The sequence below is a fragment of the Panthera onca genome, chromosome A3, assembly GCF_046562875.1.
Source record: "Panthera onca isolate mPanOnc1 chromosome A3, mPanOnc1 haplotype 2, whole genome shotgun sequence".
NCBI lineage: Eukaryota > Metazoa > Chordata > Mammalia > Carnivora > Felidae > Panthera > Panthera onca.
This window is the reverse complement of record NC_138341.1, coordinates 111,676,113-111,700,982: the sequence shown is the minus strand read 5'-3', so window position 1 is coordinate 111,700,982 and position 24,870 is coordinate 111,676,113. Positions and strand designations below refer to the sequence as shown.

General features: G+C 45.8%; 1 protein-coding gene across 4 annotated transcripts; it reads right to left on the bottom strand.

Annotated features, from left to right (window-relative positions):
• Positions 1-2,612: 2,612 nt before the first annotated feature.
• LOC132674931 (signal-regulatory protein beta-1-like) lies at positions 2,613-24,573 on the bottom strand. 4 transcript variants are annotated; one of them, XM_078444191.2, is made up of 7 exons: positions 24,428-24,539; positions 24,180-24,325; positions 11,950-12,306; positions 9,413-9,733; positions 8,322-8,660; positions 5,784-5,924; positions 2,613-5,314 (listed from the first exon to the last, which is right to left on the bottom strand). In XM_078444191.2, exons 2-6 carry the CDS (start codon positions 24,253-24,255, stop codon positions 5,824-5,826), a joined length of 1,194 nt encoding a protein of 397 aa, XP_078300317.2. In that variant the 5' UTR covers positions 24,256-24,325; positions 24,428-24,539; the 3' UTR covers positions 2,613-5,314; positions 5,784-5,823. The 4 variants fall into 4 exon arrangements, with proteins under 4 accessions (XP_078300317.2, XP_078300318.2, XP_081651446.1 ...); XM_078444192.2 differs by having other exon boundaries at positions 5,814-5,924; XM_081795320.1 differs by lacking the exon at positions 24,180-24,325 and having other exon boundaries at positions 2,614-5,314; positions 24,428-24,573.
• Between the last annotated feature and the right edge of the window lie 297 nt (positions 24,574-24,870).

Genomic DNA, 24,870 nt, shown 5'->3' with positions numbered 1-24,870 from the left:
TGGGAGCGGGTGACACACAAGAACCTTCCTGCTGGTGTCTTGGCTCCCCAGAAGCCACAGGAGTAGACCACAGCCACGCATGGATTTCCTGTGTGGGGATCGATGTCTTGACTGTGTTGTGGTGACCCTTCAGGGAGCTGTCACCAGACCCCGATGACATTCCAGTTAGAAATGAGTGAGTGGAATTGTGCAGGCTTGTAGAGGTTCTGCCTGCCTTTGGATCCCTTTGTTTTGTTTCAGGAGACACTAAGCTTGGGGGCTACCTTTCTCCATGTTGAGATTCCATCCAAATCCAGAGGATTATATGGGGCTACAGTGTCTGTGATTTATGTTTGGAGTCAGGAAGTAGGCTAAAAAAGACACAATGCACATTCTTGAGCTCAGGTTTATCCCTAAACCTCAGGAAGGCCAGACAGACTTGTAGGCTCAGTTTAATAACTTTTTGGACCATTTGGTGCACACATGTAGTTGTGTTTAACCTGTTGACTATCTTTTGAGTTTGGAGTTTTTCTGGCCCTGTGTTCATGTTTTGGTAGTTGGGTCATCATGAAGGGCATGGTCTGTCACATGGCTTCATTCGAGAGTGGGCACAGGACCCAGACTGAAAGAAGAGCCATGTGTAGAATCCCAGCCTACAGGGTTGTTTGTGGGTGAAGGGGCACAGTATCCAGTGTGTAGTGATGACTTGGTACATGCTTCAGATTTTGAAAATTTTAGTTTTACAAACTAAAGGGATGGAGGTTGTCAGGCTGTACTCACCGTTCACAGACACAAGGGGCTTGAACCAGATACCTACGCCACATCAGGATGCTTGTTGTTAACTTCACATAGTAATAGGTGCCCCCATCCTTGGGTGACACATTAATGATGTGGATGGAATAGTCTGTTTGGTTGATCTCTGTGTTTTCCACTTGGTTTAATTGGGGGAATGGGCTTCTGGAGGAAGGGAGTGGAGAGACTCAAGAAATGCTTTCAGAAAGTGATGGAACCAGCATGTTGGCCTCTATGTCACACCGGAATGGGCTCTACTCAAGCACAATGCTTGTGTCCGGAGACTCTCAGCCCACATAAAACTGATGACGCTTAATGTCCACGAGTCCATTGCCATGCACTTACTGCCAGGGCTATTTTGCAACTGGTTCCTTGTGAGCCCTGTCTCCTCTTAGGGATCTACAGGATGTTCAGGGGGGTGGTTGAGCAAGAGGAGCATGCAGAGCAGGCCCAAACTGCCCATAGGAGATGACAAGACTCCCCTCTCCCAGGGATGTCACCATCCTCTCACATTGTCCTGGAATGACGAATTCCATGCTGGGAAGCCATCCATGGCCCCTACTGAGCATCTTTCCTCCAGCCTCCAGCATCTGTCCCTTCCAACCTCCAGGAGACTTCACACCTTCCATCAGACTCTAAACTCTTCAGATTTTAGAGACTGGGGTATGTAATGCCTTGATAATCAGGAGCACTGGATTTGCAAATAGATGCAGTCAAGGTTCCAATCCTGAATCCACTTCTTGGTGATTGGGCTATATACACTTTGACTTTGAAATTTTCATTTGTGTAGCTCAAATATTCAAACTGAGTTCATAGTCTGCACTCAGACATCCTCTTACCCCTTCTACCCTGTTCCGTACGTGGCACATCCTCTACACATTTGGGCAAACCAAAAAGGGACCCATGTTCTACACCCTCACTTGTCCACTCTTGTCTGCCTGCTAGAGGCCCTGTTGGTTTTACCTCCTAAACACCTGTGGAATCTGTTTCTCCATCTCCATCATCTCTTGCCGAAATGAAAACTATTACTTCCTAATAGGCTACCCCCATCTTGTTTTGCCCGGCGTAAGCTCTACCTTCTCCTTCTTCCAAGGTGGTCTTCTACAACACACATCTGATTATACGCCTTCTTGCATAAACAGTGTTGTGGTTTCTCATTGCTCCTACAAACCCAGAGTGTTTGGTATATAGTATATGGTGTATGACATATCATGTGCTATGTAGTATATCGTATATGGTATGTGGTGGTGTAAACAATCCACCCTTCCATGACTGGCTTGGCCCCTAGAGACAAAAGGATCCCTGCCTTTTCTGGTACTGACCACAGTCTCTTATTCCACATTGGGTTCCCTGGGAAAGAGGTGTTGAGATGAATATGAACAAGCAGGTCATTTTCAGGGAGTACTTTTAGGATCAAACCTGTGGAAGGGAGGAGAAGGGAGTAGGAATGTTTAGAAGAAGCTAAGCTGCAGTGAGGTCTCAATGACAACCTCAGGTGATCTCCTGTGCGTGCTGATACTAACATGTTATTTCAGAGTTGTCCTGAGCTGGGGTGAGCGGGCTGGGCCTCTATATCCCCGTGTTGAGGAGCCACTGGATGTGGCAGGTTACCAGGCATGACCTGGGGCAAGGTGGCTCTTCTCAGCTGAGGCCATCTCAAAGAGGGTCACAGCCCAGGGCCACCTCCTGAGGCCTGGTGCATCACAGCATCCACCTTGCTCTGCAGAGCCCCTTCCAACTCTGTTCCTTGACCTCAGCACATGGATTAACTGCGCCCCCCCCCCCCCCCCCCATTGAGGTCCTTAGAACTACCCCACTCACCCAGGGGCCCTGAGGTCTCTGAGCACACCTGGACTAACCTGGGCTTTCCCACTTGGAAACGTTTAGGATGACTATCATGGGGACAGAGAAGCAGCTCCTTCTGGGATCTCTGAGTGCCTGGCTCTGGAGTGAGCTCTGGCAGAGGACAGAGGAAGGAGGAGAAGGAACCTCAGAACTGGAGTGAGATAAAACCTGGGTTACGAAACAAAATCTCCCCACTATTCACTTCCTTGCAATGTCCCCCAAAGGGGTGTGAGAGGCAGAGATCCAGCTGAGGACAAGATGTTGACTTTTTTTAATAGCCTTAATTTGTGTAACAGTTTTACATTTAGAAAAAACTTGGGACAATCATACAGAGTTCCAATATACAGCTGCACACAGTTTCCCATCTTATTGACGTCTTACAGTAGTATGGTACATTTACTATAATTTAATGAACCCATGTTGGTACATTATTATTTAGCAAAGTCCATAATTTATTTAGATTTTGTCTTGGCTTGGGCTACTATAAGAAAACACCATAAACTGGATGCCTTGTACAACAGGAACTAATTTCTCAGAGTTCTGGGCATGAAAGTCTGAGATCAGGGTGCAGGATAATTAGGGTTGTGATATGCATTTCCCACAATAGCAAAACAGATGGTTGTGTAGTCTCCTGGTCTGCCCCACCCCCCTCCGATGAACCTGCATAAGGTACAAAGGTGAAAAAAATGGCAGAAGGGAATGGGCATAAAGCTGAAGAGGTACAGGAGAAACGAGAAGAGAAGAAGCTGGAGGTAAAGTTCAAACTCAATGGGAGTGGGGTTCATGAAGGCACAGAGACCTTCATGGGAATGCGGCCTGGGATACTGTTCCCAAGCATCCAGATATGCAGCCAGAGGAGGAGAGTGAGGATAAACTTACCACGTCACTGAGGACAGTGGGGGTGGGGTGGGGTGACAATGTCCCAGAGGAAGTGATGCCAGCAAATATTCACATTAATGTTGTAAAGATTTCACAGAATCGGAAGTGCCAAGGATGGAGTGTTGGAAGCTGATCCCAAGTGAGAAAGGAGGGAGATAATCCAGACACTTGCTCTCTGTTGTAAACTGTGCCGTCAGAGGAAGGCAGGCCCTCTGCAAATTACTCTTGATAAGTCTTTGCAAACAAATAAAACTCTTCCCTTTTCAACGTTTCTAATGTTTCAAAAGCCCATATACCAAGTGAATAATAGTTTTACTGTTTTTTTATGTCCCGATACATTCATAACTGACTGTTGGAGGGTTTCTGAGATGTTGAAAAAAGTTTCTAAAGGTCACAGAAAAATCATTACTTTTCCCACCAATTACTGGCATCACTTTTCATGGTTTCAGCTGCACCGTCATTGTTTTGGTCTTGCATCACTGTGCAAAGTGAGCACTATTTCCATTTATCAAGCTGGCTGATCTTAAGTTCTAGGGAAGTAGTTCAATTCAGGTATGAGCTGTGGGAATGCAGAGTGAGAGAGTGGAATTGATATTTTACATGGGGTGGTTTTTGGAAGGTGCTTTTCATAAAGGGACATATCAGCAGAGCTTGAAAGGGGGAGAGACCGAGCCATGCACATCTGTAGGGGGAAGAAGCACAGAAGGGGGACAATTTGACCTCCATTTCCATAGGATCACTGTGGCGGAACCCGGAGAGTCTGTTAGGGATGCGGCAATGGTCCAGGAAGGGATGCTGGTGGCCGGGACCAGGGGGCAGCCCGGGAGCGAGCAGTGTGCAGGTGCTGAGTGGAGCTCCCTGGTGTGCAGGAGGAGGCTTGCCCTTGCTCCTGAGAGCTTTCCAGGAATTTTGCAAGCTACTTGTTCCACTGTTGGCAGCTTGAAATTGGCCACGTTGGGAGTGTAGACACTACCGAAGTGGACAGGCACTACAAATTGGACTTCTTTTTCCTCCTGAGACGTGGATTGTTGAACATTTACCATCTTGCCACTGCACATAGCTTTATGAAGGCAGAATTGAACACGGGATATGAAGAAGGAAATCAGGGAATGGTCCAGGTTTCTGGACTGCCAGCACGTGTACATGAGCAACGAGGTCGGGAAGGATGAAGGTGACAGAAGAGGTAGTGTTCCCATCACAGGGAGAGGAAGAGATATTCCTCTGTGGGTTTGAGTAGAAGGACATGTAGGCAAAGAGGGAGGAGAATCCCTTCTCTTCTTCCAACCAGGATGGGATTCATTTGTATTCGAGAGACATTGGAGAACTCACCAAGGCTTAGGAGTCTGAGGGTTGGCAGGAATAACCTGTGAGAACATGGACTTGAGTGTGTACTTCATGACCATGGTCCCCAGGAGAAGGATAAGAGCCTGGTATGCGTACATGTGACTTGTTTCTCACATTCTAGTAGGATATCCATGTGTCAGTCTCCAGAGACATTCTATTGCCCTGCTCAGGACCAGGTATGAAGACCAGCTCTGGGGCATCAACGGACTGGGAGAGGAGCAGCAGGAACTGTGGGCAGGTGGGTCTCTGGGGAAGCAGGCATCTGGGGCAGGGTTGTGGAAGCTTCTAGTTGTTCCTTGTCTTAGGCTGGGCCCCTCGGGGAAGGAAGGAGGCAGCAGAGACCGAGGATGGCATGTAGCAGGGGAGGAAGGAAGGAGATGTGGACCCATGTTCACATTTGATTATCTGCTCATCATTCCAGAAATGTTCTCCACGTGTCTCCTATGTCCTCGGTGCTATTTTCCTCCTGGGTCACCTGTAGTGAGAGGACAGGCGGTCCCTGACATGGACTGTGCCTCCTCAGCCTTCCTCCCTAGGTCCTGATCCCCCTTCCCCATCCTCTCCAGTCTGTCCCACGGAGGGTCAGAGCGGGAGCCATCCTCAGAGCAGCCAGCGGGCACCTGTCAGCATTCCAGGTGTGGACACCTGGTGCCCAATTAATCTAGAGATGGTCTCCACAGGGTTTTCCACCCAGCTGTTGCTCAGTCAGCCCACTTCTCAGAAACCCTAGGCCTCTGTGCACATCCTTTGCCAGCCTTTGACCCCACCCACCTCCTACAGGACCTGAGAGTCCTCCTGGGAGTTTGGAACCTCCCAGAGGGATTCCTGAGGCCCCTTAGGGTATTGAAGGAGTTATTTCACCTGCTCTTTACTCCAAGTGGGCGGTGACCCTGTATGACCTGTGGGCTGCCCCTCTTGCTGATCTGGCTCTTTCTTGGACTGACCTTGCCCTGTCTTCCTTGTCCATAACTCACAGTCAATCCATTACATCCTGTGGACATAGATGACTGAGACAGTGACAAGCAGCAGTAACAGCTTGGGACCCAGGTAGAGAGCCACCAGGAGTGGAGTGGACAGTTCTTGATCTGGAAATGAAGGGAGAGGAGGCAGCATCAGAGAGGGATCCAGGAGTCCACTCCCAGGGGCCTCCACTTACTCCATCTGAGGGAACCTGGACCCATCAATGCTCTGAAGCTAATGAATCTCCCTGTGAGACGCTCAAGGCAGAATTCAGAGTTGAAGTACCTCATCTGGCTCACCCCTTCTCTGGCTACCGGGGGTCCTTCCTGAGGGAAGGGATCGAGGCTGTGCATCTTGGTACAGCAGGGTCGGCAACATAGGCATCCAGCCTTCCAACCCAGACAACCCTAATACCCATTTCCAGTCTTAGCACACAAGCAAGCTTGCTAGTTCAGGCACACTGGAAGCACCAGAAGTAACAGCCCTGGTATGAGCCCCAATGCAAGGCCAAAGACCAAAGTCTAACCCAAGCCAGTCCAGAGGAGGTGATGTTGATTTGTCTCTTCCTGCTTTCCTGGTTCAGGAAAGTCAGGTCAAGACTGACCCCTGGAAATCACACGGTCCAAGAATAGGAGGACTCTGAAAGGTGGAAGACGAAGGCAGACAGTCTAGATGCCAGCAGTCTGGAAGAACACAGCACCAGGTGTCCTGGCTCCATGCTACTGAATCCCCAAGCACAGGAGACCCAGGTGTGGCATTCAAACAAAGACTAGTGTCAGCAACCCTAGCTCCCATTTCAAAAAACGGGGAGCAAAATAAACCCCAATCAAGCAGAACAGGGAAAAAAAGAGGAGAAAAATTAATGAAATTGAAAATACGCAAGAGAAAAAATCACTAAAACAAAAGAGAGTTTGTGGAAAAGATTAGTAAAATTGAAATACTTCTTAGTAATTCTGACAATGAAAAAAGGGAAAAATAAATATTTCCAATATCAGGAAAGAAATAGGATATTACTACAGAGCCTACAGACAGCAAAACGATAGCAAGGTAATATGATGAGAACTCTATGGGTAGAAATTAGACAACTCAAGAAAATGGACCAGCTTCCTCAAAGCACAACGTGCCACAAGCATCCAATATGAAATGAAGAATTTGAGTAGCCCTAGCTATCCAGATTCTCTTCATATATATATATATATAAGAGTTGTGGAGTCCCATGTGGTTCACAAGAAAGTTCTCCCAAGCATTTAGAGATGAAATAAAACCAAGTTTGGTGCACAAAATAAAGTCTCAGAAGAAATTTTGAGAACTATCCATTCCATTATAACTGATTGTAGGGAGTTACTATTAATTTTACAAAGTGTGTAATGGTATTGGTTTTGTTGAAAAACGAAAGTCATTAATCACATGACCACACAATTATGGACTCCATTTGCAACTGGATGTGCATCCACGACTGAGTCATTAGTGGCCGCAGTTAGGCAGGACCTCTAGTGTTAAGAGAAGTTGTTCTCCCCTTCTTATCTCTCCTCTCCTAGTTGGCAGGGTCATGGACACTCGGTGACTCAGTGTTGACCCAGCAATGAGGACAGTGTCATGGGGTATGTTAGAAGGAAATGGGCCTTTGAAAGGTCTTCTGGAACAAAGACTCCTGGTAACATGGCTGAAACTCCTCCATATATTATAAGAGCGAGATAAGATATAATTTGGTCATAGAAAGGGGACCTGTAGGTCCTTGGGACAATGCCCAGCTGTTATCTCTAACACGTTTGTCATATAGGCTGGTGGTCCCTGTCCTCAGGGACTCAGGTTTCTCTTGATTGGTTTAGCCCATCACCTGGACTAAGGGCAGGACATCTTCTCCATCTGTCCCCCATTGCTCCCTGAGTTGGTCCCGTAACCTTCCAAGCTCCCAGGGTGGTTGTAGCAGATCAGAAATGAACTGAAATTGGCATAAAGTAAATGTGCAGTGAGTAATCATGATTATTGCTGGCCTGTTGTCCCAAAGCAGGGGACAAAGGTGGTTTGTGCTGTGAGCACCCATGGTCACCAGGGAGTCTGGTTCAGACTCAACACTCTGTCCTCAGGGTTCCCGTCCAGAATTTCAGAGTGGCAAGTGCAGACCTTTGCTGAGAAGGGGTTAGAAGGGTGTAAGAAGGATCGATATGAAGCCCAGGTGAGAACAAACAGAAGGAGGAGGTGGCTGGCCTGGCGTGGTGACATAATTACTGTCAGGTGAAGGTGCAGGAGGCAAGATGCTAGCGACAAGATCATCTCCCTCCCTCTGTTGTTTCCTTCTCTAATGCATGGTTATGTCAAAAGATCTAAAAAGCTATGTACCAAACTCTTAACAGTGGTCACTCTTGGAGCACGAGCTTTGGGGAGGGAAGCTCATATCAAAATTCTACTTTATGTCTGTAGACCTCTAGATTATTCTATAATAGGCATGAATGACTGCTTTTCACATAAAAAAAGAAAAGATAGAATTTAAAGTGCCAGGTCAGTTGGCATCTCGGACTCACCGTGGGTCGTATGGGCTTCCTGGTCCCTCTGGTGAGCAGAGACCACAAGGGTATGGGTTTTGGTGACCTCGGGCTGCCCGTCTTGCTGCACCTGGCAGGTGAAAACCACATCTTCCCTGTGGGCGGATAAATTCACCAGGAGCCAGCTCGTCCAGTTAAAGGTCCCATCCTTATTCTCTGTGAGGTTCGAGGCCGTCGAGGCCGTTTCTGTTCGGGACACGTGTCCGTTCTCCAACCAGGTCAGCTGTAGACGCTGGGGGTAGAACTTCTTCACTTGGCAAATGACCTTCACCTGGTCCCCTGTCATGGGTTGCTGGGCAACCTCCAAGGTGGGTGGAACTGAAACAGCACAGAGCAGAAGCTCTGACCTCATGGAACAGACACATCACCGGGGAGGGGTTGGAGAACTTAGCTCCCCCCACGCAGCAAGGGAATCACCCAGATCAGTGCTAGGCATACAGCTGGTGCTCAAACACTGAGGGTAGTCTTTGCATGTGAGTGAAATCCCTAAGCACAGTGCCCAGTACACAGTAGGTGCTCAAGGTACCTACTGGTAGCTCCTATTAGGGTAATGATGAGTGAAATCGAGCCCCCAGCATGCATTTGGAATCGAATAACTAGCAAAATCCATGAAATCACCGAGCACACAGTGGCTGGATTACAGTAGGTGCTCAATAATTGGAGTGGCTATGGGAAAGTAAATCGAACTGGGAGGTTGCTCAAGGTACCTACTGGTAGCTCCTATTAGGGTAATGATGAGTGAAATCGAGCCCCCAGCATGCATTTGGAATCGAATAACTAGCAAAATCCATGAAATCACCGAGCACACAGTGGCTGGATTACAGTAGGTGCTCAATAATTGGAGTGGCTATGGGAAAGTAAATCGAACTACCTAGCACGGTAGGTGTTCACCCGGAACTGCCGTTAAAACAGGAGGAGGTGACGGTACCCCTGGGTGCCCGGTGGTTGGGAGGGTCTGTCAGGAGGCAGGTTCCAGGGGATGGAAGGCTGGGAGCACGGAGTGGGGGAGGGGCAGGCTGGGAGGCTTGGGGGCCGGAGCTGGGCTTGGGCCGGGGGTGACGGGCATCTACCTCGGAGGGTCTCGGACAAGTTGGCAGTCCCACGAAGAGGAGGGCCCCCCTGCAGGGTCACGTGGGCCACCTCGCAGATGACCTGGGAGCGAATGTCCCCGAGGGCCAGCGGCAGCGTGGTTGTGCTGAAGATGCTGTAGGAAGCGCTGTCTCCCTCTGGGTCCACGGTGGTCTGGGAGGCTGCCAGCTCATTCCCGTTTTTGAACCATTTCAGGGTGACGTTTCTGGGGGAGAAGCCATGGGACTCGCAGGTGAAGCTCACAGTCTGCTCAGGTGTGGCCCTGGCCGTGGGGCCCGACACCACGGGGGGAGAGGGTTTGGCTGCAAGAGGAGCATTTACGAGCAGTAAGCATGACTCTGGTCATCCTCAGCAACGACAGGTATGTGACACTGTGCAGAACCCTCACATGGGTTATGTTTTAGCCCTGCTGATAGTGTTGGGAGGGCGGTGTCGGAGACTGAGTCAGGGGCAGGGTCCGCGTGCAATTCCAGCCTCAGTTCAAAGTCCCCCTTGTCTTCTCTGCCAGGGGACCTCCCACCAATCTGGGCACAGGAAGGACATTTCTGGTGGGTGTCACTCTTGGTCTCCACTGTTCCAAAGTGCCTCCCTGGACACCTTACCGACTTCAGAAGGTGTGTGCAGCCGTCAGTGCAGGGGTGGGGGCAGGGGTGGAGGGGGCCCTCAGGAGAGCCGGAACCAGGTGGCCAGCTGCCCGCAGGCCTGGACATGGCCAAGCCCAGCGCCCCCGGTGAGAGGGGACTGCAGGCCTTTCTCCTACTCGGGTGGGAGTGAGGGGCACGTGAGGCAAATACAGGCAGTTTTGCTTTGAATTTAACACTGAAAATGCTTCTCCAGGACCAAAATCGGATCTGTCTTTATCCCAAACTTAACTTACACCTGGAGCTCTCCCTTCAGGTATTTGTGAATTTACTCTAGTTTTCACTCTTTCCACAAACATTCCATAGGGTCTCATCTCCAATCCCTGAGTCTGAGAGGGAGGGAATGAGGGGTTGTTTTTCTGAATCTGCGTTCTTCTCTTGGGTCAGTGTTGGGTTGAACACCAAGATCACGGAGTGCTGAGAAAGCCAAAGATGGTTAATTTTTCAATCGTGAATCAATTTCAAGGACAGAGACACCGGTCTATGGAGCAGGCAGAAGCCCTCTTGTGTCCTGGGAACACACACATCAGTGACTCGAGAGGGAGGGCATTTCAGAAGGTCCTATAGGGGGTCTCCAAATTGTCCCTTATTACCAAACACCTTCCAGAACAGTCGTCAGAGGGCACATATTGCAGATATGTGTATTTGTGAATGTTCAACTTCCTTTCTAAAACTCAGCAAACATTCTGAGGACATAGGTAGGAGGTGTCACATGAGTAAGTCAAGTCATGAAAACACCAGCAGCCCTGACCCCCCTAGAGGGACAAAGCACTGTGATTGGTTGTATTGAGAGTGTCTCGGGCCCCTGATGTTAGGCTGACTCCCTGACCCTCAGCTCCTTCAGGCCCGTGCCTGCCTTGTGATGGGGTCCGTGGTATGTCCTCAGCATTCGCGGGACAGCCACCGCGTGCCAGGTCCTGTCGTAAGCAACTTACATGCATTCGCTCACTCAGTCCCTGCAGCGGCGCTGTGGGGCTGTGTTGTCATAGACATGCGACGACACCGAGCCCAATGTGGGGATGACTCCTCAGAGGTCCCAGAGCCAGGACGGCAGACCTGGTTGGGAGTCCAGGCACTGGTACTGGCTGCGGTGACCAGGCAAGGGACACACCCACTGGGAACTTGCGTGACACCCTCACAATCAGGGTAAAGCCCCGTTTCCTCCCTATGTCTGGGGGTATAGGGAGACTCGGTTGCTACCGTTAAGAGTCAGTTCCTGTATCACGGGAGCATTTTTCGAAAAGACCCCCAGCGAATGACCTACATCGGGCATCTCTTCCAAGCAGGGGTAGCAGAGTCAACAGTGCTGCTGTGCCTCTTCTCCCTGTGATATTTCTGAACGGTTATATAATGAAGCACATTCCCCGCCTCCCTGCCCTCAGTGCATTTACCCGCATTAGAAGGGAGGGGAACGTAAGCTTCATGAGAGAAAAGTCCTTGGCTGTTCTGTTCTCTGCTACGTCCACAGCACCCAGAGCCCAGAATGCACACAGCAGGTGCTCAGTAAGTGCTGAGTAAGGAGAACTCTGGCCACATTAAGCGGAGGTCTCTCCAGAGGCAGGGGTGAAGTGAGGCCTTGTGACTGGGAAAGTCACTCAGACTTTCAGTCCCGCATCGCTGGAACCAGAAGCCTGGTCAGGATTGGAAAAGGGAAGAGCTGGGAGCCTGCAGACTGAGGTTCCAGATTTTCCCACCGTTTATCAGCCATGGTGTCTTCAGCAAATAGCACAACGTCTCCGGGCCTCAACGTCCCTGATCCGTGGAAGGGGCGCATTCAGGGGCACCCGCCAAAGCACCTGATCCTTATCTGTTGCCCAAGCGATGGAGGGCATTCTTATTGACTTGTTGTCACAACCAGCGGAAGGAGCGATACTCACCGCTCACGATGACCTGGGTGCCTGGTCCAGACCTAAACTCCACATCCGGAGCCCGTTTCCTGAACTTCACACAGTAGTAGGTTCCCGTGTCTGCTGGGGTGATGTTACTGATGCGGATGGAAAAGTCCAGGTTGCTTCGCTTTGTGATGTCTGTAACAGTTGTTACTCGGGGGGAGTGGCGGTATCCGACAGAACTGAAGATTAACTCCCGGCCTGGCCCTGTGCCCCTGAACCACTCGATCTTCCCAATGGGGAGCAGGGAGGTCAGGGTGCAGCGCAGAGTGGCTGTCTCTCCGGCGGCCACAGACACCGACTTCTCGGGCTGGATCACCTGCAGTTCCGCCTCACCTGCCACACCTGGGGGGAGAACAAAACAGCTATTTAGCATCCTTGTGCGATCCTGTCCGTCCGCTCAAGTATTTATCCACAACAGCTTTCACTGAGTGCACACCGTGAGCCCAGCCCGCTGCGTGTACACGGCATGTAGCCCTTGCGACGAGCCTGTCACACGGGACCCTGTTACAGACGAGGAAAGCAAAACACAGAGAGATTCAGTGATGTGGCACACGGCAGGCGGACGGCCCCAGCCCTCTCTGAAAGCGTCGTGCTTCACCAAATGATCCTGCTTGTCTGTGTTCTGGCCCCTTGGGGTGTTACACTTTCTGGTCTCTTGCATTAGGTGGGGCCGTGAGACTTCTTTAGACCATTGTGTGTGAGCGGAAGTGATGGATGTAGTTTCTGGGCTGTGTGTTTAACTTCTGGAAGCTCTATGGATCAACTTCCCTCCTTCACTAGCACGTGCACATGCTGGGGTCTGTTCTAGCAACCTGGATAACTGAGTGGCAGTGATGGGCAGAGCTTTCAACACACACAAACATGAAGTTAAATGAGAAGTAAAATATTCTTTCAAAAATCTGTGGGTTTTTTTCTTATATCATAATCATATTATTTTATTTTTTTTAATATAGTTTATTCCAGTTGGGCTTAATACAACACCCAGTGCTCATCCCAACAAGTGCCCTCCTCAATGCCCATCCCCCACTTTCCCCTCTCCCCCATCCCCCCATCCACCCTCAATTTGTTCTCTGTAGTTAAGAGTCTCTTATGAGTTGTCTCCCTCCCTCTCTGTTTATAACTATTTTTCCCCCCTCCCTTCCCCCATGGTCTTCTGTTAAGTTTCTCAAGATCCACATATGAGTGAAAATATATGATATCTGTCCTTCTCTGACTGACTTATTTCACTCAGCATAATACCTTCCAATTCTATCCACGTTGCTGCAAATGGCCAGATTTCATTTTCTCATTGCCAAGTAGTATTACATTGTATGTAGAAGCTACATCTTCTTTATCCATTCATCAGTTGATGGACATTTAGGCTCTTTCCATACTTTGGCTATTGTTGAAAATGCTGCTATAAACATTGGGGTACCTGTGCTCCTATGCATCAGCACTCCTGTATCCCTTGGGTAAATACAATCCCTGTATGCTGGGTCATAGGGTAGTTCTATTTTTAATTTTTTGAGGAACCTTCATACTGTTTTCCAGAGCGGCTGCACCAGTTTGCATTCCCACCAACAGTGCAAGAGGGTTCCCGTTTCTTCACATCCTCGCCAGCATCTGTAGTTTCCTGATTTGTTCATTTTAGCCACTCTGACCGGTGTGGGGTGGTATCTCAGTGTGGCTTTGATTTGTATTTCCCTGATGATGAGCGACGTTGAGCATCTTTTCATGTATCTTTTGGCCATCTGGATGTCTTCTTTGGAAAAGTGTCTATTCATGTCTTCTGCCCATTTCTTCACTGGATTATTTGTTTTTTGGGTGTGGAGTTTGTTGAGTTCTTTATACATTTTGGATACTAGCCCTTTATCTAATATGTCATTTGCAAATATCTTCTCCCATTCTGTCGGTTGCTTTTAGTTTTATGATTGTTTCCTTTGCAGTGCAGAAGCTTTTTATCTTGATGAGGTCCCAATAGTTCATTTTTGCTTTAAACTCCCTTGCCTTTGGAGATGTGTTGAATAAGAAATTGCTGCGGCTGAGGTCAAAGAGGTTGTTGCCTGCTTTCTCCTCTAGGGTTTTGATGGTTTCCTGTCTCACATTCAGGGCTTTCATCCATTTTGAGTTTATTTTTGTGCATGGTGTAACAAAGTGGTCTAGTTTCCTTCTTCTGCATGTTGCTGTCCAGTTCTCCCAACACCATTTGTTAAAGAGACTGTCTTTCTTCATTGGATGCTCTTTCCTGCTTTGTCAAAGATTAGTTGGGCGTACATTTGTGGTCCAGTTCTGGGTTCTCTATTCTATTCCATTTGTCTATGTGTCTGTTTTTGTGCCAATACCGTACTGTCTTGATGATTACAGCTTTGTAGTAGAGGCTAAAGTCTGGGAGTGTGTTGCCTCCCGCTTCGGTTTTCTTCTTCAATATTACTTTTGCTATTTGGGGTCTTTTGCAGTTCGATACAAATTGTAGGATTGTTTGTTCTAGCTTAGAGAAGAATGCCAGTGCAATTTTGATTGGGATTGCATTGAATGTGTAGATTGCTTTGGGTAGTATTAACATTTTAACAATATTTATTCTTCCAATCCATGAGCACAAAATGCTTTTCCATTACTTTGTGTCTTCTTCAATTTTCTTCATAAGATTTCTACAGTTTTCAGCATACAGATCTTTTACATCTTTGGTTAGGTTTATTCCTAGGTGTTTTATGGTTCTTGGTGAAATTGTAAATGGGATCAGTTTCTGTATTTCTCTTTCTGTTGCTTCATTATTGGTGTATAAAAATGCAGCCAATTTCTGTACATTGATTTTGTACCCTGTGACTTTGCTGAATCATAATCATATTATTTTAGTTTCTGAATGCTATTACAACAAATTATTTTTTTAGGTTTTTAATGTTTATCTATTTTTGAGAGAGGGACAGAGCGCGAGCAGGGGAGGGGCAGAGAGCGAGGGAGACACAGAATCTGAAGCAGGCTTCAGGCTCTGAGCTGTCAGCACAGAGTCCAACGTGGGGCTCAAACTCACAAACTGTGAAATCATGACCTGAGCCGAAGTTGGATGTTTAACCTACTGAACCACCAATGTGCTCCATAACGAATTATTTAAAACTTAATGGCAAAACCTACAGAAGTTTATTATCTTATAATTCTTGAGGTCAGAAGTCCAAAATTGGTGTTGCTGAGTTAAAATCAAGGGTCAGCTGAGCTGCATTTCTTCTGGAGTTAGGGTTTTTGTCTTTCCAAATTCTAGAAGCTGCCCACAATCCTTTTCTCACGGTTTCACATCTTCCAGTCACTCCAAATTCTTGCCTGTCTTGTCACCTGTCCTTCTTTAATTTTGACTTCCCTACCTCATTCTTATAAGGACTCTTGTGAATATATTTGGGCCACTTTGATAATCTCGGATAATCTCCCCATTTAATACTCTCCAGTTAATCACTTCTGCAAAATCTTTTTTGGCATATAAAACTATTCACAGGTCTAGGCGTTATAAAACGGGCTTCTTTGTGGGGGACATTGTTCTGTCTACCACATATGTATCCCCAGACTATTACAGAAACCAGTTACTGTAAAAAAACTTTTGTATGAGCCATTGCTACACAGGCTGAGAAGCAGGCAATTTACTGGAATCTGGAAGAAGGACTTTTCAAGCAGTGAACTGGTGAAACAGTTTGTGAAATAAAACTAGAAATCAACAACAGAACAAGAAATAGTATATTCTCAAATTTATAGCAATAAAATAACTCATTCTTAAAAAAAGCAAAAATTAAGCAAAAGGGAATCACAAGGGAATTTAGAGAACACCTTGAGATGAATGAAAATGGAAGCACAACTTGCCAAAACCTACAAACTGCAGTGAAAGCAGCTCTAAAGGGAAATTTATGGCTGTAATGCCTACATTTAAAGAGAGGAAAGATCACAATTCAGTTAACAACTATGGACCTTGAGAAATCAGAAAAAGAAGAGGAAAAATAAACCTGAAGGTAGCAGAATGAAGGAAATAAAAAACACTAGTGTAGAGATAAATAAAATGCAAATAGGAAAACAACACAGAGGAACACTTGGACTGTTTGTGGGAATGCAAACTGGTGCAGCCGTCATGGCAAACAGTATGGAGGTTCCTCAAAAAATTAAACATAGAGGGGCGCCTGGGCAGCTCAGTTGGTTGAGTGTCCAACTTCGGCTCAGGTCATGACCTCACAGCTCGTGAGTTCGAGCCCCGTGTTGGGCTCTGCGCTGACAGCTCGGAGCCTGGAGCCTGCTTCAGATTCTGTGTCTCCCTCTCTCTGCCCCTCCCCTGGCTCAAGCTCACTCTCTCTCTCGAAAACAAACATTAAAAATAAAAAAAAAAAAAATTAAACATAGAACTACCCTATGAGCCAGCAGTTGCACTACTATATATTTGTCCAAAGGATACAAAAATGCTGATTTGAAGGGGCACATGAACTCCAATGTTTATAGCAGCGCTATCAACAATAGCCAAATTATGGAAAGAGCCCAAATGTCCATCAACTGAGGAATGGATAAAGAAGATGTAGTATGTATATACAATGGAATACTATGCAGCCAGAAAAAGCAAGAAATCTTGCCATTTGGAACAACGTGGATGGAACTAGAGGATATAATGCCAAGCTGAATAAGTCAGACAAAGACAGATACCAAATGAGCGCACTCATATGTGGAATTTGAGAAACTCAACAGATGAACATAGGGGAAGGAAAGGAAAAATGAGATAAAAACAGGGAGGCAAACCACAAGACACTCTTAAATACAGAGAACAAACCGAGGGTGGCTGTAGGGGAGGTGGTTGGCGAGATGGGCTCACTGAGTGATGGACAGTAAGGAGGTAACTTTTTGGGATGAGCATTGGGTGTCATATGTAAGAGATGAATCCCTGGGTTCTCCTCCTGAAGCCAAGACTGCACTAGATGTTCACTAACTTGAATTTAAAGAAAATCTTGGAAAAAAAAAAACCCATCAACACTAAAAAATCAAGTGCATTTCTATAAGCGAGTGGTGACCAATTCAAAAGGGATTAGAGAATAATTCCACTTACACTAACATCAAATAGTATAAAATGCTTCGGAGTAAAGTCTCACATGGAGATGAAAGACTTGTACACCAAAACGTGTAAAATGTTTTTGCTGAAAGAAATGAAGGAAGACATAAATAAATGGAAAAACTTCCTCTGTTCGTGCATTGGAAGACTTCATATTGTTAAGATGTCAATACTACCTAAAGCGATCCACAGATTCAATACAATTGTTATCAAAACCCCCGTGGCGTTTTTTTTTTTTTTTTTTTTTTTTTTTTCAGAAATGGAAAAGCCCATTCTAGAACTCATATGCAATCTCAAGGGACCCAAGATCACCAAACAATCCTGGAAAAGAGTGTAGTTGGAAACCTCACATTTCTTGATTTGAAAACCTACTACATAGTATATTAATTAGAGTACTATAGTACTGAAAAGAATAGAGGGATAGAGCAATGAAATAGAATAGAAAGCCTAGAAATAAACCCTCACATATATGGTCAAAAGATTTTCAACAAGAGTGCCAAGACCATTCAATGGGGGAAAGAGTAATCTTTCCAACATGAGACACTGGGAAAACTGGATATCCACATGCAAACAAAGGAGTTGAACCCTCACCTTACTCTATATAGATAAACAAGCTCAAATTGGGTAAAGGGACCTAAATATAAGAGCTAAATCAATAAAATTCAGAGACAAAACTGTAGGCAGAATTTATGATGTTGGGTTTGGAAATGATTTCTTTAATTTTTTAATTTAATTTTTTTAATGTTTATTTATTTTTGAGAAAGAGAGAGAGAGAGCCAGAGCCTGAGCAGGGGAGGGGCAGAGAGCGAGGGAGACACAGAATCTGAAGCAGGCTCCAGGCTCTGAGCTGTCAGCACAGAACCTGACAGGGCTCGAACTCACAGACCACGAGGTCATGACCTGAGCTGAAGTCAGATGCTTAACCAACTGAGCCACGTAGGCAATATGACAATGATTTCTTGGATAGAAACCAAAAGCGCACATAACAAAATAAAAATATATATGACTTGGACTTCGTCAAAATTAAAAACTTTTGTGTGGGGACTCTTGGGTAGCTAATCAGTTATGTGTCTGATTCTAACTCAGGAAATGATCCCATGATTCATGAATTCAAGCCCCACATAGGGTTCTGTGCTGGCTATGTGGAGCCTGCTTGAGATTGTCTTTCTGTCCCTCTCTGTCCCTCCCCTGCTCCTATGCTCTCTCTCTTAAAATAAATACTTAAACTTAAAAAAAAAAAACTTTTGTGCAGCAAAGGACAATATCAAAAGTGAAACAGAACTCAGAATGGGAGAAAATATTTGCAAAGCATGTGTCTCAGAAAGGATTAATAGCCAGCATATATAAAGAACTATAATTCAACAACTAAATAATGAACAGCCCAATTAAAAAAAGGACTTAGGACTAGAATAGGCATTTCTTCAAAGAAGATATTCAAATGGTGAGTAAGCACATGAAAAGATGTTGAACATCACTAGTCATTAGAAAAATGAAAATCCAAACCACAATGAGATACCCCTTCATCCCTGAGAATGGCTTTTATCAAGCACAACAAAGCAAAACCAAAATACAAGAAAATAAAAATCAGAAAATAAGGATTGAGTAAGCTGTAGAAATTGAAACTCTTGTACATGGTTGGTAGGAATATAAAATGGTGCAGCCACTGTGGAAACAGTGTTTTTTTTCATGAAAATTTAAATATAGAATTACCATATGATCCAAATATTCCAATCTTGGGTAAATACCCACCAAATTACAGGTATGTAATCAGACATTTGTACATCCATATTCATAATAGCATTATTCATAATAACTGAAAGGAAGGAGAAAAAACTCATTTCTTTTTTTTTAAGTTTATTTATTTTGAGAAAGACAGAGAAATCACCAGTGGGGTGGGGGGCAGAGAGAGAGACACACACAGAATCCTAAAACAGAATCCTAATCCACACTGTCAGCACAGTGCCTGTCATGGACCTCGAACCTACAAAACCATGAGATCATGACCTGAGCTGAAACCAAGAGTCAGACACTTAACTGACTGAGCCACTCTGGTGCCCCAGAAAAAGAACTCATTTCTATCCATAGATGAGTGCATACACAAAATGTTGATAGATATATACAATGGAATTATATTCAGTCTTAATAGTCTGATATGTACTATGATATGGATGAACTTAAATGTCATTCTACGTGATATATGCCACATACAAAAGGACACATATATGATTCCACTTACATGAAGCACCTAGAAGAGACAGATTCATAGATACAAAAAAGTATCTATAAGTATAAGAACAGAGGTTACCAGTGGCTGTGGGGGAAGACGGAATGGAGAATTCTCGTTTAATGGATGCAAAGTGTCTGCTTCAGTTGTTGAAAAAGTTCCTGAAACGCACAGTGGTGCTGACTTCCCAACTTTGTGAAAGTATGTGAGGCCACTGGCTTGTACCCTTAAAAGTGGTGAGAGGGTAGATTTTATGTGATGTGTAGTTTAGCATAATTAGAAATATGGCTTCAAAGAAGGTGATCGCGCCATGTAGAGCCTTTGAGTTGGACTAAACGGCCCGAGGACAAAGAAAATTGTTCCAGGGACTGGTAGATTTGAGAAACATGTCCTTGAAGGAGGACATAGCACCATGGGAACACCTAAACAAAAAAAATAGTAGTCTGCAAATTTTTCCGTGTTCTGAAAAGAGTTGTGGGAGGTGGCCTATGTCGGGACATTGAGTTATACATTGAAGGGACACAGTCATTTTGGGGGCATTCATTTCACTGCAAGTGCAAGACTTTACAGTTGGATCTCACTGCCGAAGTGACTAGCCAATCTCTCGAGACATAGAGAAATACAAAATATTTCCTTCCTTTTGAAGTGTCCTAAAAACTAGGCAGGCATATAAATCAGAGGAGAGGGCTACTGGAAACCACACATACATACATCCTGTGTTCTTTTCTATTTCTTAGCTACTCAGGGAGAAAAGTTGTGGTTCGCTCGTACAGAGTGTGAGCTGGTAAAAGCCTGCGCTTAGCACAATTTGAAACCAACCATGCCTCCTAAGGAGGGTACATGCTATCACAGGCAAGTCTTGGGTGTGCCAAGAGCATCAGGTGGTTTGATCTGTAAGTCTGGAGAGGAAAGTTGGGGTCAGGAAGCCAAACTGCTAAGACAAATGGGAAGAAATAGGCATGCATATTGGGGAAGGAAATGGAAGGAACAGGGGAGGGAGGAGGTGAGAGGGATTAGAGGGTCATGAGGAGCCAGGGAGAGGTGTAAACTCTGCCATCTGTGTATCTGTAATCCTCATATTTCCATGTCTGGCCCAGGCCTTGCCCTTGAACTCTGGATTTGTATGTCTGACCAGCCACTCACCACTTTACTTCGATAGAGGTAAACTTCTCACAGTTAACTCGTCCCAAACTGAACTCAGTTTCCAACACGTCCTTGTACATCTCAGCTGAGGCACCTTTAGTCTCCCAGACGCTCAGGTCCAAACCCTCGGGAGCCTCTCTTTCCATCCCAAATCCTGTGTATCAGGAGATCCTGTGGTCTCTCCTTCTGCATGCACCCACAATCTGACCTCTTTCCCCTTTCTGTCCTGGCTGCAGTCCTGGTGCACACCATATGTCCTTGTTTGTACGAATGCAGGAAGCTCTTGAATGCTCTAGTTCCTTCTATGTATGCCCTGTGGTAGTCTAATCTCAACCAAATCCTAGAATAAGTTAAAACTCATGTCGCATCATGCCACTTGTGTCTTCAAAACTTTGCAATGGCAACTGTTTCACTCAGAGTAAAGGCCCAAATCCTTGAACAGAGCGGGAGGGTCAGGGCATGTGCACATGCTGTTCCCATGCTGTTCAGGAAGGCTTTTCTTCCAGAAGATCACATGGCCCACACCCCCACCTTCTTATAATCTTGCTCCAATCTCCCTTCTCAGTGATACCCACCCAGGCTGCCTCTTTAAATACATCCCACCCTAAAGAGTCTCTCATTATCTTAGCCAGCTGCACTATCATGTTTTTTTCCTCACACTCACCACTTTCTAATATACCGTTATTTACTTATTGGTATGTCTATTGTTTCCTGTCCTTTTTTCCGCTACAATATAACTGCGTCGAGGGCAGCTACTTTTCTCTTTTAATAACCAGTATGCCTTAAGTTCATAGCAGCTTCTGACACCTAGTAAGTAGTTGTCTAGTAAATATTTGTTCAATGTGCAAGTTTCCCAGTGCGACCCCTGTCTGAGACATGAAGTCCATTTTCAGTGGAGAATTTCTCAGGAAATTATGAGAAACTGAGTTTCTAACGAAGATGACGTGGGGGAAACAGTCACTTGCATTATGCCCAGTAAGAAGAGCCTGAGAGAAGCAAACTACAAATGCTCTTCCCTACACTGCAACCCCCTGCCCCCCCCCGCCCCGCCTTCCCTACACCCACTGGCAGATCTGCAGAAATCTCATGGGATTGATGTGGGGCCATAGGGTTTGAGAAGAGCAATGGTTAGACCCATGAGATCTAGAATCAGAATGCCTGAGTTCAAACCATAGCCCTATCGCAATCCCTATCAAAATAACACCAGCAGTCTTCACAGAGCTAGAACAAACAATCCTAAAATTTGGATGGAACCAGGAATGACCCCAAATAGCCAAAGCAATCCTGAAAAAGAAAACCAAAGCTGGAGGCATCACAACCTCAGATTTCAAGATGTATTACAAAGCTGTAATCATCAAGATAGTATGGTACTGGCACAAAAACAGACAGACCAATGGAACAGAATAGAGAACCCAGAAATGGACCCACAAACGTATGACCAGCTAATCTTTGATAAAGCAGGAAAGAATATTCAATGGAATACAGTCACTTCAGCAAATGGTGCTGGGAAAACTGGACGGCAACATGCAGAAAAATGAAACTGGACCACTTTCTTACAACCATTCACAAAAATTAACTCAAAGTGGATGAAAGACCTGAATGTAAGACAGGAAGCCCTCAAAATCCCAGAGGAGAAAACAAGCAAAAACCTCTTTGACCTCGTCTACAGCAACTTCTTACTCAATACATCTCCAGAGGCAAGGGAAACAAAAGCAAAAATGAACTATGGGACCTCATCAAAATAAAAAGTTTCTGCACAGTGAAGGAAACAATCAGCAAAACTAAAAGGAAACCGACGGAATGGGAGAAGATATTTGCAAATGACATATCAAGTAAAGGGTTAGTATCCAAAATCTATAGAGAACTTATCAAACTCAACACCCAAAAAAACAAATAATCCAGTGAAGAAATGGGCAAAAGACATGAATAGACACTTCTCCAAAGAAGACATCCAGATGGCAAACAGACACATGAAAAAATCCTCCACATCACTCCTCATCAGGGAAATACAAATCAAAACCACAATGAGATACCACCTCACACCTGTCAGAATGGCTAACATTAACAACTCAGGCAACGACAGATGTTGGCGAGGATGCAGAGAAAGAGGATCTCTTTTGCACTGCTGGTGGGAATGCAAACTGGTGCAGCCACTCTGGAAAACAGTATGGAGGTTCCTCAAAAAACTAAAAATAGAATGACCCTACAACCCAGCAATTGCACTACTAGGCATTTATCCACGGGATACAGGTGTGCTGTTTCGAAGGGATACATGCACCCCAATTTTATAACAGCACTATCAACAATAGCCAAAGTATGGAAAGAGCCCAAATGTCCATCAGCAGATGAATGGATAAAGAAGATATCATATTACATATACATACATACAATAGAGTATTACTCAGCAATCAAAAAGAATGAAATCTTGCCATATGCAGCTATGTGGATGGAACTAGAGAGTACAATGCTAAGCGAAACTAGTTAGAGAAAGACTTCACTCATGAGGAATTTAAGATACAAAACAGATGAACATAAGGGAAGGGAAGCAAAAACAATATAAAAACAGGGAGGAGGACAAAACATAAGAGACTCATAAATAGAGAACAAACATAAGGGTGCTGGAGGGATTGTGGGATGGCGGATGGGCTAAATGGGTAAGGGGACATTAAGGAATCTACTCCTGAAATCATTGTTGCACTATATGCTAACTAACTTGGATGTAAATTTAAAAATTAAAAAAGAAAACAATTGTAGCCCTACCATTCACTACTGAGTGACCTTGGATTTTCTGTGCTTCCTTTTTCTTATCTGTAAGCCAGGGGGACGAAAACGTTTACCTTGCGTGCAAAGTTCACAGGACATAACAGACACAAGCGTTTCTAAGTGTGTGTGGAACATGGTGAGTGCTCAGGAAATTGGAAAGTGATTACGCATGAGATTTCCTGAGGCCTGGAGGCATCAGCTGACACTAGGTGGTTGGGATCAGGATATAATTACAGGTGCAGATCATACAGGCAGGATCCTCTGTATCTTGGACCCCCTCTTTTCCTCCCCATTCCGGTCCAGCATGGAGGACTTCCAAGGTAGTAATGCACAAAGTTCTACTCCTTCTACCCAGAGAGAAGTTTGCTTGTCTTAAGAGCTTGGTGGATGGTGAGCAGTACTTTAGAGAAGTAGAAAAAGTGGGTGAGGAGCTGAGAGGGAACCAAACATCTGTTCACTGTGCATTTCACGTAGAGTGGACGTGGCGTGAGGAAATCGATAAGAAAGCGTTTTCAGATATCCCATACCCACGTGTGCACCCTTCCTCATGCCCAAACATGTACACACACACACATACACAAGTGCATTCCCAAGTATACATGAAGTGTGGCCCAGCATGCTAGCATACAGATCACTTTGAGGATTCCATGAAATTGTCATACATGTTAAAAGCCGAGTAAAAGATTTGGCGCATAGGAATCACCCAACACATCGTTAACCAAAGTTTGGGAGGACACACAGCAGAACTGGAACTCTGGAGACCTCGGAGTGTGCTAAGTGATGCCTCTTCTTCTGTTTCCCTCTCTGTATTTTCTGATGTTTGTTTAGTTAGCCTCCACCGAGAAGCCGAGCAGCATAACACGGTGAAAAGAATGAACCGTGGAGCTGGGTGGCCTGGACATGAATCCCGGCAGATGCACTGACTTAGGTAGCTGACATTGGGCCATTAACTCTCTCTGCCTGAATTTCTCCATCTGCTGATCAGCAGTACAGTCCTAGCTATCAGGCAGGGGTGTTGTGAGAATTAGATCATTTAATACCTACAAACTTGTCCTTGTGGCAGATTGAAGCCTCCACTGTCTGGATGCCTCTGGTAACAAGCTGTAGGTGATGGATGCATAGAGGAAATGCTCAGATCCCCGACTTCCTGCTCTCAGATGACACCCAGTCCTTGGTCTTCTGTGGCAGCCCTGGGTAGCACACCTCTGGTTACCTGCAAGCCCTTGATGTCCAGGGACATGGGTGAGGTTGAAGGGGTAGGGAAAGGGGATTGTACCCAAGGCAATGCTTACCTATAACTCCCAACAGCAGAGCCAGCAGCAGGTAAGGAGGAGAGTGGGGCCGGGAGGCAGGGTCCGGCATTGTGGAGGCCTGGGGACTCTGCAGTGTGCAAATGTGTGTGCTGGGGAGAATTGGCCTCTGTTCTGTAGAAAGGAAACCCTGCCTCCTTCCATGATTAAGAGGAAGTGCCTATGATGGGGTGACGTGGCTGTGAGGCAGCAGTCTGCTTCTAGATTGTGAAATAGAAGTCAGGCAGAAAAGGCCTCACTTGGTGAGGGGTCCTCTTCTCTTTTTCAGAGAGAGTGGAGAAGCCCAGTAGAAATAATGCTTCCCTTCTGCATGGGGCCTCTGCCCCCCCCCCCTCCAGTGGGCCCTCCCCTCATCTTGAGGCCCCAAATTGGGTGTAAAGATTACTGAAGTCAAATGGAGCAATGTTTTCTTTTATAAATTGTGC

Bases quoted from the DNA above. Each gene is read 5' to 3' on its own strand.
- LOC132674931 (XM_078444191.2), bottom strand. From the start codon at position 24,255: ATGCATCCATCACCTACAGCTTGTTACCAGAGGCATCCAGACAGTGGA. The intron at 12,307-24,179 runs GTAGGTATTAAA...TTCTCCCCCCAG, and splicing joins TCTGCCACAAGGACAAGTTT to GTGTGGCAGGTGAGGCGGAA. The intron at 8,661-9,412 runs GTAGATGCCCGT...GTGCTGTTTCAG, and splicing joins CTTGTCCGAGACCCTCCGAG to TTCCACCCACCTTGGAGGTT.